This window comes from Acartia tonsa, chromosome 9 (genome assembly GCF_053477335.1).
Source record: "Acartia tonsa isolate MP-2025a chromosome 9, ASM5347733v1, whole genome shotgun sequence".
Lineage (NCBI taxonomy): Eukaryota > Metazoa > Arthropoda > Copepoda > Calanoida > Acartiidae > Acartia > Acartia tonsa.
In genome coordinates this window covers 1,150,839-1,168,061 of record NC_137268.1, presented here as the reverse complement: position 1 = coordinate 1,168,061, position 17,223 = coordinate 1,150,839, and the positions used below count along the sequence as shown (strand labels likewise).

The following is a 17,223-nucleotide window of genomic DNA, read 5'->3' as shown; positions in this document are numbered from 1 at the left end:
AGTTCTCTGTTTCTTATTTCAAAACTGAACATTTATCAGTTATGAAAATGTTTGAAATATGAGTTTTATCGGTCAACTTTTTTCCAATATCCCATCCACTTTAAACTGTACCACTAACAACTTAAAAAGCTTTTTTTTATATTAGGCTATGTTTAAAAGAACATAGGGGCTAGAAATGTGCTTTAAAGTTAAGAGGGGGGGGGGGGGGCCCGGGGGGTCCACTTGTCAAGAATTTTTACAAAATTTTTTCTGTCTGAAAATGTTTGATTGATTGACCGTTATGTAAATTAACCATAACGAAGTCTCAAAATTTGTCATAAATCTAGAAGTGCAGCAATATACAAAAATATAATATATTAATATATAATTATTTTTTTTGCATAGATTCATTAACGTACTTAATAACAATCCAAACCTCGAGTCCTTCTCTAAGAAAATATTTTAATGAAATTACTATTAAAATAAGCTTATCTAACTTAAATATTAAATATCTAATTTTTTTCTTAAAATATATTTAATTTCTCTCAATATTAAACAATAGTCTTTGTTTAAATTAAATAAGAAAGTACTTAAAATATTTAATGTTTTTAATATTTTAATATTTTACCTATTAACTTTTTTACCTTTACTAATTAAATTTTGTATTCAAGTTTTCAGAAAAAAACTTAAAATACCCTTTGATTATAATTTGTAATCAATTTATTCCAATTAAATTTTTTAGTTATCTTACCTGCAATAACCGGTTTTTGGCTGTGAGAAGATAGATAAACTTGCAAGAATCATGGCTTGTTAAAATTCATCAAATTTGGCGACTAGGCTTGTTATTTTTAATTTAAACACTTTACACGAAGTTAAAGGATGATTCTTTATATTTCAAATGAATGTAAACTTTTCTGACATAGAAGCAGTGTTTTAATTTTTGTTTTGCCCTCTTCTGATATTCTTAGACTATAAATTTACTTTCAATGCAACGTTTGTTTGATTATTTATTTATCGCATCGTATAATAGACAGCGTTCCGCGGATAAAAATTAAAAAAATATTAGATTTACACCAGTTTTGTTAGCCTTAAGGGGCCGAAGGCCCGGGTTAAGAAAACCGGTATTAATATTATGATTTTTATTTTTGTATCCGTGGAAAATTATCTGTAACATGATGCTATACATGTTTTTTCAGTATTGCTGAACCGGTTCTAATCCTGCGGATATTAATCTGTTTCGAAGTCATACTGGAAATCTCTTTCTATCAAGTACTGCTATTTATTATTTAGAATGTCTTATCACTTTTAACCTGTAAATTGCGTAGGTTTTAGTTTGCAATTACACATGGGTGGGACATATCATCCAAAGAAAAACTGTATTGCTTCCAACTTTTCAATATTTATATATACTTTATAGTGACAATCAACGTATCTAAATAATAGGTATTTTTTTAGAGTTGAAAGCAAAAAGTTTTTCTTCGGAAGAATTATCCCTTCCTGAGAAAATGATTTTTAGAAAGTTATATTTTAACAAGGTTTTATTTGCCAGTTACCCAGCTAAACAGAAATTTGAAAGGATTTTAATAATCTTAAATATAATTAAGATTTCCATGACTACTAAGCCTCTACTTTATGACATGCTTTGTCTGTCTGACCGTCCAGTATACATATATATGAAGCTTAAGTGATTGTCTCGGTTGTTATCAGAGTTAGATGTCTGAAATTTAGATTGAAGCAATAAGGTCCATAGCTATTTTTTTTTTGGGGGGGGGGGGGTCGTATCTCTTTCATCCTCCCACCTAAAAAACTAAAAAATATAAAGTGGAGGGACGATTTTAATCCTTGATCCCTCAAATACCTCTTGGGGCGTTTATTAATGGATATTGTAATATTTTTAAAAGCGAAGCTTTCTATAATTAGGGTCGGTCCGTACGTCCGTCTGTCCGAGATATATAGCTTTTATTCGTTAATTTAGGCATGTTAGAATTGTCCTATCGATTTCAAACTTTGCATGGTGATTCCTGTAGTAGTTAGGTACGATTTAGAAAGCGTAGCAACTCTATAATCATTACCAAAATGTCCGTACGTCCATTTTGATTATGTTGATTTTTCTACTTTTTTAACAACAATTTTTTATGTGATCTAATTATCCGTTTGATTGGTATATTGATTCCTAGGACAACAAAGAACAATATTTAAGCGAAGCAACTCTATAATCAAGTCCTAAAAATGTAAGTATGTCCATAAACATTATCCTGTATCAAGCAGTTTTTCAACAAATTTATTTACACTTTTGCTTTGACTCCTATTCTTTTATATTCTGATTATTCAGTTTATACACTATACAAGTGTTAATGTCTGTTTGTCCTACCGTTTCAGTGCTTCGCTTTTATGGATGTTGTCATCCTTGTTTTAAAGCTATTTATTTATCTAAAATCCCTTTACATAAAACAAAACATATAGACAAAACTTTTTCAATTGAAATGATTAATTTTCTCTCATGTTTGTAAGTCTAAAATCCGCATAAAATCCTCTACAAAGATTTATTGCTGAGAGGGGAAAGAATACATAATTCAAACAAGGATTACGAATCTGTTTTCTGAAATTGACATGTAGGGTTAAGAAATGCCTTGAACTATAAACGAATTATTGATAAAATTTTGCTAGCTTATAGATTTTTAAATCCCATATAGTTAAAAGCTTTTATCAAAGGTTCTATTATTATAGAATTAGTTTTCTGATGGGCGTTACTTAACCTAATGTTCAGTTTGAGTAATGGAAAGCCTTATGTATAAACAAATAGTACTTCTAACAAAAGGTCGCACAACTGAAGTTTCATTGTAAGATTGAAATAAAAATATATATTTTATTGTATTAAAAGTATATTAGACAAAGGTTGCACAATCAAATGATTGGTTGTCTGTATAACTGTAGTGTTATTCAACCTAATGTTATTGGATGTAGGGTTATAAAACATTTAACTTGATATAACTCCCTTTCCGAATTTAAGGCCAGTACATTAGTACAGAGATCAAAGATTTAGTAAATATTGTGTAATATATGTTTCTAACCTGTTGCTTCGTCCCTATCCTTTAGGGAAGAGCGTGAAAGGTTAGTTTATTGGCCAAAAACCACCCCCGGTCTCCCAAGCTTCCCTGATACGTACAGCCAATTCGGATCAATATTTTCAAAGATCCTTAGCTTAAGAAAAAAATCTGGGTATAGTCCTTTCCACGACATCCCTCCATAAGGAGCGATTCTTCGTATTTTTAAAATGGCTTTTTATAGGTTATTTTAGGTTAGGTTAGGTTATATTGTGTTAGGTGATTGCCCCACAGGGTTAGGTAATTGGCCCCGCCTGGTTAGAGCCCCCCGCAGGGGCTAGAAATAGGAGAAAAGCTACTGTAAAAATACGAAGAATCGCTCCTTATGGAGGGATGTCGTGGAAAGGACTATACCCAAAAATCTTACTACTTTATATTATAGGATATAGTTTTATACAGTTGTCCGGTAATACAAAAATTTAAGTTATAGGTTTATTTGCTTTTTTTGAGAAAGAAATAAGAGATTAATTCTATGATTTTTGTTTTCTTATTTTTTACTTATTCTTTTATTTGTGAGACATGTAGTAAATTAAGTATACTTAAGCAAAGAATTATTAGACTACAAGTTTCTTAACATTTACAGTAATTGAAATATCAAACGTGAACAATTATGTCTAATAATAGCGAGCTTTTAGAACTATTGTTATGTAATATAGATAAATCTATAAGTAGCGCTAATATCATTTAAACTGAAACCTCCAATATCTTTTTTTCAAAAGTCTTGAGATGCACGGACATACCTAACACATCCAAGGAGGGAGGGGACTATTAACTGTAAATTATTTCGGTCCCCAAAGTTTCTTATACTTGTTCTTTCAATCGTTGGCTTAAAAACTTTGGCGACTCTTGATTGGTTTGTTCAAACAAGTAGGGTTGATTGAAACATATATAATTAATCCTAAGTGTTATTTTGAATGTGTTGTAATTTATCATCAACTGATTCCTTACTAGCGGCTACGCCCCTAGATGCCTATGGGGACATGTAAAATTGTTTCTTTTTAATTTATGTTAAAATCAGTTAAAATGTTTTTAGCTAATTGCCAAAAATATCCGCAGGGCGGCCTTTTTATGTTATACATTTTTGGCGATTTCTTTTGGAAGGGTGGTGGTACCCTCCCCCAAAACAGCTATGAACCTTCCCAGGACCTATGAGAAGTTACACTGTAAAGGAGCACCATATCGGTTCAGCGGTTAGCGAGATCCTTCAGTACAAACAGGCAGACATCCTGTTACTTACCCCTCATCATACCTATAAAAAGCTGCAAACCTTTTTCAACAAGGTGTATTTTGATAATTTTAATATCTAATGGCTATTATGGGTATATGTAGACAAAATAAGCGCATAATATTTCATTTTTATAGCTATTCAATAAAAATTATAGGTTCTAGTATAAAGATTATTTATATTCATAAGAATGTATTGGATTTTATAATCCAAAAGGGTTTAATCATTTACTATTTGTGTATCTACTTCTTTTTTCTCTTAGCAAATCGGTTCGGATATCTTTTTTTATTATTTTAATGTAAGTTTGTATTAGTGTTGCTATAGATCTCAAACGACTGAATCGATAACAAAAAAACAATGCATTAGTATGCCAATATTGATGACTAGCGGCGACACGTCCCTAAGGCCTCTAAGGGTACTTGAGGGAAGGCAGCTATTCGACTCTCAAACACTGTAGTTTAAAATTAAAAATGATTTAAGAGGGTTGTTTTTCTACGGGCGAATTCTCTTTTAGAAGGTTGTAGATAAAATGTACCCTCCCATAAAAAGTTATAAAACTTCCCGGACCTATGAGAAGCTTCACTGTAAAGGAGAACCATATTAGTTCAGCGGTTAGCGAAATCTTTTAGTACACACTGACAGACATACTCATAGACATCCTGTTACTTTTATATAAGGATTGTATTAGAAACATAGGGAATAGTCCCTTTTGTGATAACGCCTCTTAAGTGTCGTTTTTTCGTATTTTCACAGTAGCTTTCCCCCATTTCTATCCCTTCAGGGGGCTCTAACCCTGCAGGGCAATCACCTAACCTAAAATAACCTATCAAAAGCTACTGTGAAAATACGAAAAAGCACCCCTTAAATGGCGATGCCACGAAAGGGACTTTAGCCGAAATATTTTACTACCACTTAAAAAAAAAGTTTAAAATTTAAATTTCCAATGATCTGAACTATCTGAACCCGGTGTAGGAGGAACGAGTCCCGGCACAATCCATTCACAAACCCTGCCTCATCTTCATAGAAGAAATTCTACACAGTCAGGCGCGTTTCATACACATGCATTAGTTGTTTTCAACAAAGAAAAGAAAAAGTTATTAGCCATCTGTAATGCTATGGGGGAAATGTGATCTTCTCAGCTGCTATTTAAGATAGACAAACAAAACTAGCATTCATTTTATGCTTTTTATTTTAATATTAATGGAAAATTGTTTGTAATGCGATGCTATACATGGTATACTGGTTCTAATCTGGCGAATATTAATTGGTTTCAAAGCAATACTGGAAAAGGATACTTCAATTATTTAGTGTTAAATTATGCCTTAAGTAGCTATTATACATTAGGGTAAGAACGTGTTGAATATCAGAGAGGGAGGGGACATTGGACTGTTCATTAAACTAGTCCCCAAAGTTTTATAATAACGTTTTCTTACCGTTAGCTTAACAACTTTGGAAACTTTTACCTAAAGAATTTTGATTTGTTGGTTCGTTAAGTTGGGCGGCCAAACGTTAATTTTGTGTATCATTTTTGGGGATGTTCATCAATTTATCAGCCTTAGTCTTATCCCTTTATATTTCTGGTTGATTATATTAATTTACCCGTCATTATCCTGTATATGAAATAATTACCCTAAATATTTCCTTTCCCTCCTAATTTTTAGGCATTCATGCATTATTTTTAATTGTATTGCAATTGCAATGTGGGATAGGGAATTGCCTTCTAAAGAAAAATTATCTTGCCACAAGCTTTTCTTTCAGTTAAAAGTCAAGATTTTTCTTTAGAATCTTAAGATAATAACTCATTTCTAACAAGTTTACATACTTATATTTTAATATTTTTTAATTGTGTTTTTTCTTCACAATACATTATCCTCAATTTTGCAGCGCATTTTTTTTTGCAAAAAATGTTAAATAGAATTGCACATAAGAGTGCAAAAAAAAGCACTACAATTGAAAAAAAAACTTTTTAGTATCAAAAGATATTTATTTCTTCTATGTTCCATTATTAATACTTCTTTTATAATTATAATTCCTCTTTCATAATGTTTTTTAAGCGCTACTTTTGTACATAGTCTTTCTTGTTAAAACCTAAACTTCTATGAATTATAAAAATATCTGGTTTTATCAATAAACATGATAAAATATATGTTTGCATGACTCTAAAAATATCACAGTTAACCCAGGGTTCTAAAGGGATAAGACAAAGGCCAATAACTTGATTTATATCCCCAATGATGATACACATAATTACCCCTTCGGTAGATTATAATAAGTGGTTGAAACGTTTAGGCACTCAACCAATTAAATTCAATTAAAATGCCCAAAGTTGTTAATCCAACGAGTAAGAAACGTTATCATCAAAATTATGTTTGTAAAAATTCTTCTAACATAATTCTATAGAAATCTATAAAACTAAATGTTGGATTCTTTTTTCTACACTACAACTTAGTCTGTTATTCTCCCGTTTCCTTTTCATCTGCCTGGCTGTTTCCCTTACATTATATTTAAGAACTTCGTTGCTTATGGATGTCATCATCCTTATTTTGTTTAGAATCCAATACAAAAATTATTTCATGGAGAATATTGCATGTGCTTTTATCTTTAACAATGTCTTATTTAATAAATTCTGAACAAGTATTTTCAAGATAAGTTGATAAAGTTCAAAAGAACAAGGATTACAACATTCTTTAATGCGACACTTAATTGATATATATCCCCAATGATGATACACAAAATTACCCTTTCTGTAGATTACAGTTAGTTGTTGAAACGTTTAGACACTCAACCTAATGAACCAAACAATCAAAATTCAATTAAAGTACTCAAAGTTGTCAAGCCAACAAATTAGAAAGCGTTATAATAAAACTTTGGGGACTAGTGTAATAAACAGCTCAATTTCCCCTCCCTCTCTGATAAATATCCAAACTATACAATTTCAGAGTAATTTTAATTGAAGTAAAAAATATTGAATTCTTCACTGTCTTTTAGTTAGAGCAAGTTCTTGGGGCATAATCCCCCTACCTATATCCGTTTCGGGGATATAAAGGATCAATTGAAGATAAATTACAAGTCTATTAAGAAGGTTACAGAATTTAAAGAAAAATCTGCGATTTTTTTAACAGAAGACTGGGGCAAAATAGTTTTTCCTAATATGAAATAACACCACCTTTATTTATCATTTCTCTACTTTTTAGATAATTTTTTTATACAATTTTTAAAGATAACTATCCCCCTAGGCCCTGATCCTGCATTCTTTTGGTGATATGAATCAAACTTTATTGAAATTTCTGAGGCTTTTAGTATTTTGTATTTATCATTTTTCCACAAACTCGATTGTAAAATTCATGCCAAAATAAGTATGAGTTGGAATAAATATATGAAATAAACCGTTTCAGACAGGGACCTAAAGGGATAAGACAATGGCCGATAAATTGATGTAAATCTCCAATGATGAAACACAAAATTACTCTTCTGTATATTAAAAAAATTGGTTGAAACGTTTTGTCACTCAACTTAATGAACTAACCAATAAAAATTCAATAGATGTCCCAAAAGTTGTTAAGTCAACTAATAAAGAATCTTTGGGGACTAGTGTAATAAACAGCCCAATCTCTCCCTCCCTTATTCTATGATTCTTTTTTGTTTAATTAACATGTTCAACATCATGTTTATTATGCTTAAAAGAAAATTTTAGTCTAAAGTTCAAAATCTTAACATATACAAAAAAAATGTAAAAACTGGAAAATAACATGAATTAAAAAATGAAACGTGATTAACATCTCAGACTCGCCCTCAGAGCCCACAAAACCGGTTTTACGGAAGCATGGCAAACTTATCACCTTCTTTCGGAGCTTCATCCTTTCCCGCCCGGCCAGGGGCAAGTTAAAGAAACGCGGCATTCTAAAGGTAAGTGCGCTTTTGGCGTTTTTTTTATCTTGTCGATTTTTATAAAACATTAATTTATTGAAGTGGTCTCAAAATTCAAAGATTATATAAACTTCTGTAATTTAAAACCTTTTTTGATATACCTAAACACTGTATTATAAACCAAGGTTTTCACTTTCCTACAAAATGAACAATTTTAAGATGTTGATTTTCTTAATATTTTTAGGAGAGAGTTTTCGGGTGTGATCTTGGCGAGCATCTTCTTAATTCTGGACAAGATGGTAAGCTATTTCTTTATTGATTGATTGATAAGCCAATGGATTTATTGTAATATTACTTGGATCTTACACCAGATTATCATGTACTGTAATAAAGTGAAACTTGTAATTGGCTAAATAACGATATTCTCCATCCATTCACTTAACCCCATCCCCTCCCCTCCTACTGGATGAACGAACTGACCAATAAATTATATCAATGTTAGCAACCTAAATTGACGAAAAAATTTTCTTATTATTAACCTTTTATAAACTACAACGCAATTCGCTAATTTCAAAGACCCAATACAATATCGAGACAGTTTTCACCCTGTGTGGGCAGAGTTACATATAGCTCATGCCCCCTCTATTCTTTTACATTCATTAGTAATTCACTTTGTCAATATTACTCACTTTGTCTATCCTCTCTTACTTCTTTTTCTAGAAATTTTGTTTCTGTTTCATCTCCTACTTTTTTTCTACACTTAATTGATAACATTTTTTGTGCTAAAAATAAGTTAATTTTCAAATGCACTTTTAAGTATAGACAGCTTGAATTAAGGGATAAGGTAATTGACAATAATTAATAATTCTTCTCTGTAAAATTATATCCTGGATAGCTAGATTTTTTAGTGGGAAGGATGGTCCTGTCAGGTCCTTTGAAGGTCCTAAATAAAGATCAATAAAATTACTCTGTTGTTAGACACTCAACTAAATGAACCAACTAATCAAAATTCAATGAAAGTCCCCAAAGTTGTTAAGCTAACGAATAAAAAACGTTATTATTAACCTTTGGGGACAAGTGTGTTAAACAGCCCAATGTCCCCTCCCTCCCTGCGTACCTATCCCTTTTTATAATTTTGTTTGATTTTGATATCCCTTTATATAAGAGCCAAACCTATTTTGTAAATTAATTCTTGAAAGAAAAATTAAAATAAAGGTTTTATTGGATTTGTTATTTTTTGTGCATTTCCATTGACCATTGCCATTACCTTTAAAATTAAATGTAGTCATTTATTTGGTTTAAAAACTAGTTATATTATCTTTTTTTAGACCTTTTAAAAAACCTATATAAATGTCCCGCAGGTTAAGTTTAACCCACAGCACTGGAAAAATAATTGGTTTTAATACCTTCATCTTTCGCACAAAGTACAGAAAAAAATATTATGTATGTATTCATTTAAAGGGGGTGGATGGGCAGGGTAGGAGATCAATTTTTCTTTCAACGTTTTCGTTATTGAATTTAGTTTAGAATTGATTTAATAATACAATTATTTTTACAACTAATTGGTATTTGCTTGAAAATATAATTAAAATTGTGTATAATTAGGCTGAGCACATAATTTTTGAAAAGTCATAAAGTGGCGACTTTAATTTAGCGTGCTTAAATGCAAAATTTCTTTTTTAATCTCATACAAATTTGGATAGGTAAAGAGAGTAAAAATTTTATAGTAGTTATTTATCGCATCTTATTATAGACAACTTTCCTTGGATATGAAAATGAAAAATGATTAAATTGAAACCAATTTTGTTAGCCCCGAGGAGCCTAAGGACCGTGTTAACAAAACTTGAATCATTTTTGTGATTTTTTTTTATTTGTGGAAATCTGTCAGTTAAAATTATTTTGATTAGAACCGAATCTACTCAATAACTTTGTCATGTCCATACGTAAGTCTGATTCTCTGTTATATTAAGCTACAATAAATAGTCTTGTTTGTTTCATTTTGACCGTTTAAAAATTAAAGTAAAATTGTTTTTTTTTCACGTTAAAAATCAAGGAATAATTCTGTTTTCTGGTATGGCTTCGAAACTGGATTAGGACCGGTTCTTAGCCATACTAAAATATCATGTATAGCATATTATTGCAGAGAGATTTATACGAACAATGAAATAAAAATCTTGCAATTAATCATACGATTTTTCATTTTAATATCCGCGAAAGCTGGCTATAATACAATGCATTAAATAACTATTTCTTAAATTCCTGACACCATGAAGAAATTTCATTCAAAAAATAAATTAAGTAAAGCATTCAAGTTGATCTACACATTTGAACTTTACTCTTTTGTTCATTTTCTGAAATGTGATTTTCTCGACTGCTATAAAAGATAAACAGCTGAAATTTTCAATGAAGATTCCTATGACATAAGCACATCCACATTGTTTTGTCCGTCTGTCTATCGGTCATACTTTAAAGGTATAAACGTTATTTTTTGTGGTTTAGTGATTTTCTATTTTTCTCTTTGTGATGAGAACTTTTTCTGTTAGTCTATTTCATGTTTTTTGTCCTTCGCTACTTCGCTAGATGTTGTCATCCTTGTTTTCTTAAATTTATACAAATAAATAATATTAGAATAGCTTGATATCATTATAGCAGACGTAAGCAAATGATCTTCCCATAATTTCATATTTTCAATCTACACAGACAGAATTTTGCACCTTTTAAATTGGAAAGAATATTTATTTGATGTACAAATTAGTAAAGATTAATTATAACTATCTCAAGTCTTGTGAAATTCTTGCTAAAAAATTGCAAATTTAGGGCTCAGCATTTTTTGCCACTTAATTAGGAAAAAGCATGAATTTTTTAGCACAGATTATATAGAGAGCTGTTTAGTTCATATAAACGAATATAATACTAGTTACTCTGCCCCTAGCTTCTAGGGGAGCGTGAGGAAGGTCAGAATATAGCTTGAAACCATCCCAAGATATGTATTAAGCTTACAACCAATTAGGACCAGCAATTGCGAATTCTTTAAGCTTCAGACACAAAAATTAAATTTTTTATTATAAGATTACTATTCATAAAGGGCCAAGTAATTTATTTTACATTGATAGGCATGCACAAAATAATGCTTGCCTTGTTTATTTATTTTAGACTCAGGACTCGGATGAAAGATTGATTTATCGTCCATTGTGGCATCCATGTATCCCAAACATTTTACTTTCTCCTCTTAAGATTTTATAAATATCTCTTGTCAAAATATAAATGTTTATATTTCAACAGTCTATGTATGTATTTATGTCAGGGTTCTAAAGGGATAAGACAATAGCCAATAAAAGATCCCCAATGATTATACACAAACTTAGCCCTTCTGTGAGATTACATTTAGTGGTTAAAACGTTTGACACCTTAATAAACCAACCAATCAAAATTAAATTAAGTCCCTAGAGTTGTAGAGCTAACGAATATGATAACGTTATTATAAAACTTTGGGGACGTATGAAAACTGCTCATTGTTCCTCCCTTCCTTGTATTTATGTACATTTTAGAGAAAGAGGGATTTTTATACTCGACTAAAAGTGATACATTATATGACAATATATCCTGTCAAATTTTTGGCTGCTATTAAATCAACATAGGACTGCAGTCATAATGTCAAAAGATTGTCATTTTTTATATAGTCGACACATTATTAATGTTATTTAGTATAACTACATGCCAATTATACTAGCTTCTAGGGACTTTGTATTTGAAGGCTGGAGGTTAAAAATAGTCTAAATCCACCCAGGAATATATATATTCCCTTTAACTGAGAACCCAAACGGTCAAGAGGTTGGCGAGATCTTAACTATCAAACGGAAATCACTTTATAAAATAGGATAATCAACATTAATGTCAGAACCTAAAGACAAAGGTCGTGCAATAGTGTTTTTCCTCTATTATTACTTATTACCTTATCTTACAAAGTGACACTCTAAAAAAAATTAAGAAAGAGTTACTTTGGACAAAAATATAAATTGTTTACCATATAAAACAACAAATAAATATTTAGGAAATATGATTAAAAATTTTTAATAAAATCAATTTATTTCAGTTGGATAGAAATAAGATGTACTTCAATTCTATCATTGTTTTATCCCACAAGATTTTTGCATTTAGATTTTAATTTTTTAGTGGTAAAATGTAAACACTACAAGAATTTGAATTATATGCAGTTTGTCTTTCTGCACCTTTTCTTTCAAAAAATATCTTTCTGTTTTTACATTTCTTATTTAGTATCGCAGTTACTCTATAACTACAGTCTGTCCGTCAAAGACGACCAGGGGGGAGGGGAAACCCCTTATTTTACCCCACTCAAAAAAAACTTGGGAGTACTTGCTACCTGTAATACATGGTTAAAGATAAAGGATAGATATTGCTTCATCGATATTTGGATATGAATTGTAGAAATGGATTAAGAATACGTGGATATTGTTAGAGATTCTAGCATATCCTGATAAAATGTTTCTCCTAGCTGGTTAATATATTGATCCTTCATAGGGATCCATTATGAAATTTGCCCAATCCCATACCCCTGACCATGAAGGACTATATTAGCAACCTAATTTAGCGACAAAAATTAGAAAATAAAGGCGGTTTTTACTGACTGAATTATAGAGTATCAGCACTGCTAACAATATTTCTCAAGTTGTAATTAAAAAATCCCCCAAAACTTTCATTTTTTGATAAGTGATAATTTTGGCTGTCATATCTATCTCAGATTTTATCATCTATTATATACATGAAGTGATAGATAAATGGGAGATAAATTAATCTTCCTCCCATTAATTTCAACCTACTTAAGGACTTTTTCACTTTTATAAATGGGGGATTTTAGTTTGTCATCATTGGAATTTCTGTTTATTTCTGACTTTATCTACAGGGATAAGACAAGAGAAGAGGAAATAATCTTATCCTGTTTTATTCAGTAGTACCAAATATGAATTAAAACGTTTTTTAGAAGTATAATTGAATCTTTATCTGTCCTGTCTAAAATATATGATTTTCAAAATACATTTGCCGCTTTTTTGACAGTATTTAAACTTGTTTTCTCTAATTACTGGGCGTTTTACTTTAAGCATAAAGTTCACTCTAAAAAAGTTATTATTATTATTTGTCTATATGATTATTAAGATCACAAAAATTGCCTTTCCTCTAAAAAAGCTTCATGCCTTAGATGGAAATAAAATAATCTTACCTTTATTAATGCTATGGATCTACCCACTGAACCCAAAGCAAGCAATGACTGACTTTTCGATCAGGGAGGGAGGGGAGATTGGGCTTATTAGTCCTCAAATATAGAATTTTGATTGGTTGATTCATTTAGTTGAGTGTCTAATCGTTTCAACCACCAAATGTAATCTACAGAAGGGGCAATTTTGTGTATCATCATTGGGGATGAACATCAATTTATCGGCCATTTTTCCTTTCCTAATTTCAAAAAAAATAACCAAATATTTTAGAGTGCAATGTTTTTCTTTTTGACAATGCAGTGACACGATTCATAGCACTTTAAAAGTCGGGTCAAGGCCGTTAAAATCCTTCTTTTTTGTAGCATACTACTAAATAAGTCTGTCCGTTTCTACGTCTTTTTATCCTTCAATACTTATTAACTGCACAAAAGATACCTTTATCAATCAAAAGTATTTTTTTTTAACAACTTCTGTATTTATCTGTTTTATTAATTTGTTTTTAGTTTGAAAGGAAATACTGTATACAATTTTGTTTTGGTTTTGACATATCAAAATTATATTTTTCTTCTTTTAACAAGATGGTGCATTTGAATTTTTATGTTTATACAAAAACAAAAATAAATTTAAAAAGAAATAGTCTAGGAACATTTAATCCTAATTACGTAATGGAGAAGTTATTTTATCTTTCATTGAGCTATCTTTGTTAATGTAATTATTCTTAAGGATAGGATTTGCTCTAAATTGCTCACAATGAAAACTTATCTTGAAAGCATATTTCAATTGGTTTAGTCCTTAAGATAGACAAACATCCTATTACTTTTTACTGTACAGCCATTTTTTGCAATTGATACTGCATATTTTTCGACTTTTTATGCGAAAGTTTGCTTAAACTTTAATTTTGCTGAACCGCCCTATAAATATAACATTTTGATTTAGACAAAATTAATTGAAAATGATTGCTAAAATCGAAATAAATGTCTTAGAATATTGTATTTGTTTTAAAAATAGGTTGAAAAACTTTTAAAAATGAATAAATAATGTAAAGATTTTCCTCAATTTCTTGAAGTGTGTTTTAAAGTGTTATACAACGAAATTGCATATTTTTTAACACAATAATGTGCAAAATAGCTACTCTATAACTAGTTAATGTTCGTTTGTCAGTCCATAACGTTTGTATCAATTCAAAGATATTGTAAAAAATGTTTAAATGCAGGGATCTAAAGGGATAAGACAATGGCCAACCATTAGATTGATGTACATCCCCAATGATGATACACAAAATGGCCACTTCTGTAAATTAAAATTGGTGGTTGAAACGTTTAAATACTCAACTTAATGAATCAAAATACACTAAAGTCCCCAAAGTTGTTACCCAACGAATAAGAAAACGTTAATATAAATTTTGGGGACTAGTGTAATAAAAAGCTAATTTTTTTCTGGTTTAAACGGCAATTCTTTAAAAAAAGATCAAGATTTTTATTGTTTATACTCTTTTTAATTTGAAAAATGTCCTTCTTTATTAGGCAGCCACTGTTAAATGTACAAATTAAACTCAAAATCTGACCTCACATGATTTTACAAATTTAAATTTAGCAGCTGGAGGAACTAATGTTCTGGAAAAATAACATTATCTGGACTAATATTAAACTTCTATAAAAAGTTAGAGCGATAGGTCGGGCCGTTTAAGACATCTTAAAGGACATAATCACACAAAAGAACTAGCTCCTATCCATCAGCTTAAAATCTAACCAAGACTAATCTTAGGTTTTCTAAAATCTATAAACCTATATCTTTCTATATTCACACCCCTCCTCAACCAAACTTTATAATAAAAAAATGTCCCAAACATTCGGACAATTGGGCGTTCAAATAGGACCTAGTGTTAGTTAGAATCAGTTGAGAACAAAATCCTAGCCGTTCCTTCTTGCCAGATATGGCCATTTTAAGATTTTAGTCAAATTACACTAAATAACCTGATACAAACTTCACTCTTCTTTGAATATTTTAGTGTAATTGTAGTGGGATAGCCCCAAAATAGGGTAGCTTTGCTCCTCTGACCAATCTGACTGCCTGGAGTTCCTAACATGAAGTGCCTTATTGTGTTAACACAAGTGGGGATTCGAACCCATTCCCAAAACTATTCAATGTTGATTACCAGTATATTACAGCAAGAGGACAGTAATTTGTCTATAAGGCTCAGGCAATGGATACCCATCTGGATACCCTCTGCTAATCCTGGCTGTTGTTGGTGATCAGCAGGGTCAGCTCCTTGTTGGACTTGTATCTGGGGTTCCCTACAGCCAGACCTCTTCGCTGGAAGTTTGGCCTGGTCTTGACCACCATCTCTGTCCTGGGGGTTAGTTTGATGTGTCTTGACCTTCCCCAGGCTTGGCAGGGCTGAGACCACTTGCCTAATGGGAGTGGGCAACACGGCTACTCTTCCAACTAATCTATACAATCAGCTTGTGTCCATCAAACAGCAACTGTGTCCCCCAACTCCATCAGAAAGAACCCTCCCAGGTTCAGGGTATGGTTCAAGATGCACAACAGCATCTTGCATCCTAAGCATAGGTATGCGGCCCACCACCTGCAGCTATCTTTCCATGGCAGCTGTGATGATCTGGGATTGGCAGGGAAGCATCTCATCTTAGCTCTACCCTGACCTTGACTAAACCTGAGAGGGTTATTTCTGAGGGAGTTGGGGGACACAGTTACTGTTTGATGGAGCTGATGGTATGGATCAGTTGGTAGAGTAGCCATGGTCGCCCCCACTCCCATCAAGCCAGTGGCTCAAGCCTGGGAAAGGCCCAGAGCCCCTCCCACCACCAGCGACTGAAGGCAAGATTCGCTCTAGCCGCACAATCAACTGTCTGGCCAAGGCAGCTCTCATGAGGCCACTGTCAGCCACAGCCATTGTCCCCCATTTGTTCAGAGCTGACCGATGACAAGGATATGGGTAGCATGGAGTTGCTGGCCATTCTAATCAAGGTAGAGGCCTCCAGAAGGTGAAACTGGAAAACTGGACAGGGGCTATTATTAGTTGTACAACCCCATGGTGTTTAAGGTTCCTCAAGGAGGCAACTAGATAGGGTTAGGTTTAAACATCAAAGTGCCTCCCAGGACAGAGATGGTGGTCAAGACCAGACTTTACTTCCAGCGCAGGGGCCTAACTGTTGGGAAACCCAGCCCAAGCCCAATATACAAATTACTGTCATCATGCTGTAATACACAGCTATTACATGTTGGATAGTTTCGGGAATGGGTTCGAATCCCTACTTGTGTTAACACAATAAGGCACTTCCTGTTAGGAACTTCAGGCAGTCAGTTTGGTAAGAGGAGCAAGGCTACTCTATTTTGGGGCTATCCCACTACAATTACACTAAAATATTCAAAGAAGAGTGAAGTTTGTATCAGGTTGTTTAGTGTAATTTGACTAAAATCTTAAAATGGCCATATCTGGCAAGAAGGAACGGCTAGGATTTTGTTCTCAACTGATTTTAACTACCACTAGCTCCTATTTGAACGCCCAATTGTCCGAATGTTTGGGACATTTTTTTAATATAAAGTTTGGTTGAGGAGGGGTGTGTATTCTGAATTACTCTCAGGGATCTACAGAGATAAGACAATGGCCGATAAACTAATGTACATCCCCAATGACGTTACACAAAATGTCCCCTTCTTTTGATTACAATTTGTGATTAAAACGTTAAACACTCAACTAAATGAACTAACCAATCAAAATTCATTAAAAGTCCCCAAAGTTTATAATAGAATGATTGTCCGTATAGTTTTTTGCAAGAAGTAATGCTCAATATAA

The 17,223-nt window shown here is 32.0% G+C and overlaps 1 protein-coding gene across 1 annotated transcript in view; it reads left to right on the top strand.

Moving 5' to 3' along the window:
- Positions 1 to 17,223, top strand: part of LOC145328395 (uncharacterized) — a 310,864-nt gene that overhangs the window by 214,081 nt on the left and 79,560 nt on the right. The window contains exons 15-17 of the mRNA XM_080172033.1: positions 5,281 to 5,352; positions 8,093 to 8,214; positions 8,420 to 8,474. Coding sequence (XP_080028159.1) covers positions 5,281 to 5,352; positions 8,093 to 8,214; positions 8,420 to 8,474 — 249 coding nt within the window. The remainder of the gene's footprint in view (positions 1 to 5,280; positions 5,353 to 8,092; positions 8,215 to 8,419; positions 8,475 to 17,223) is intronic.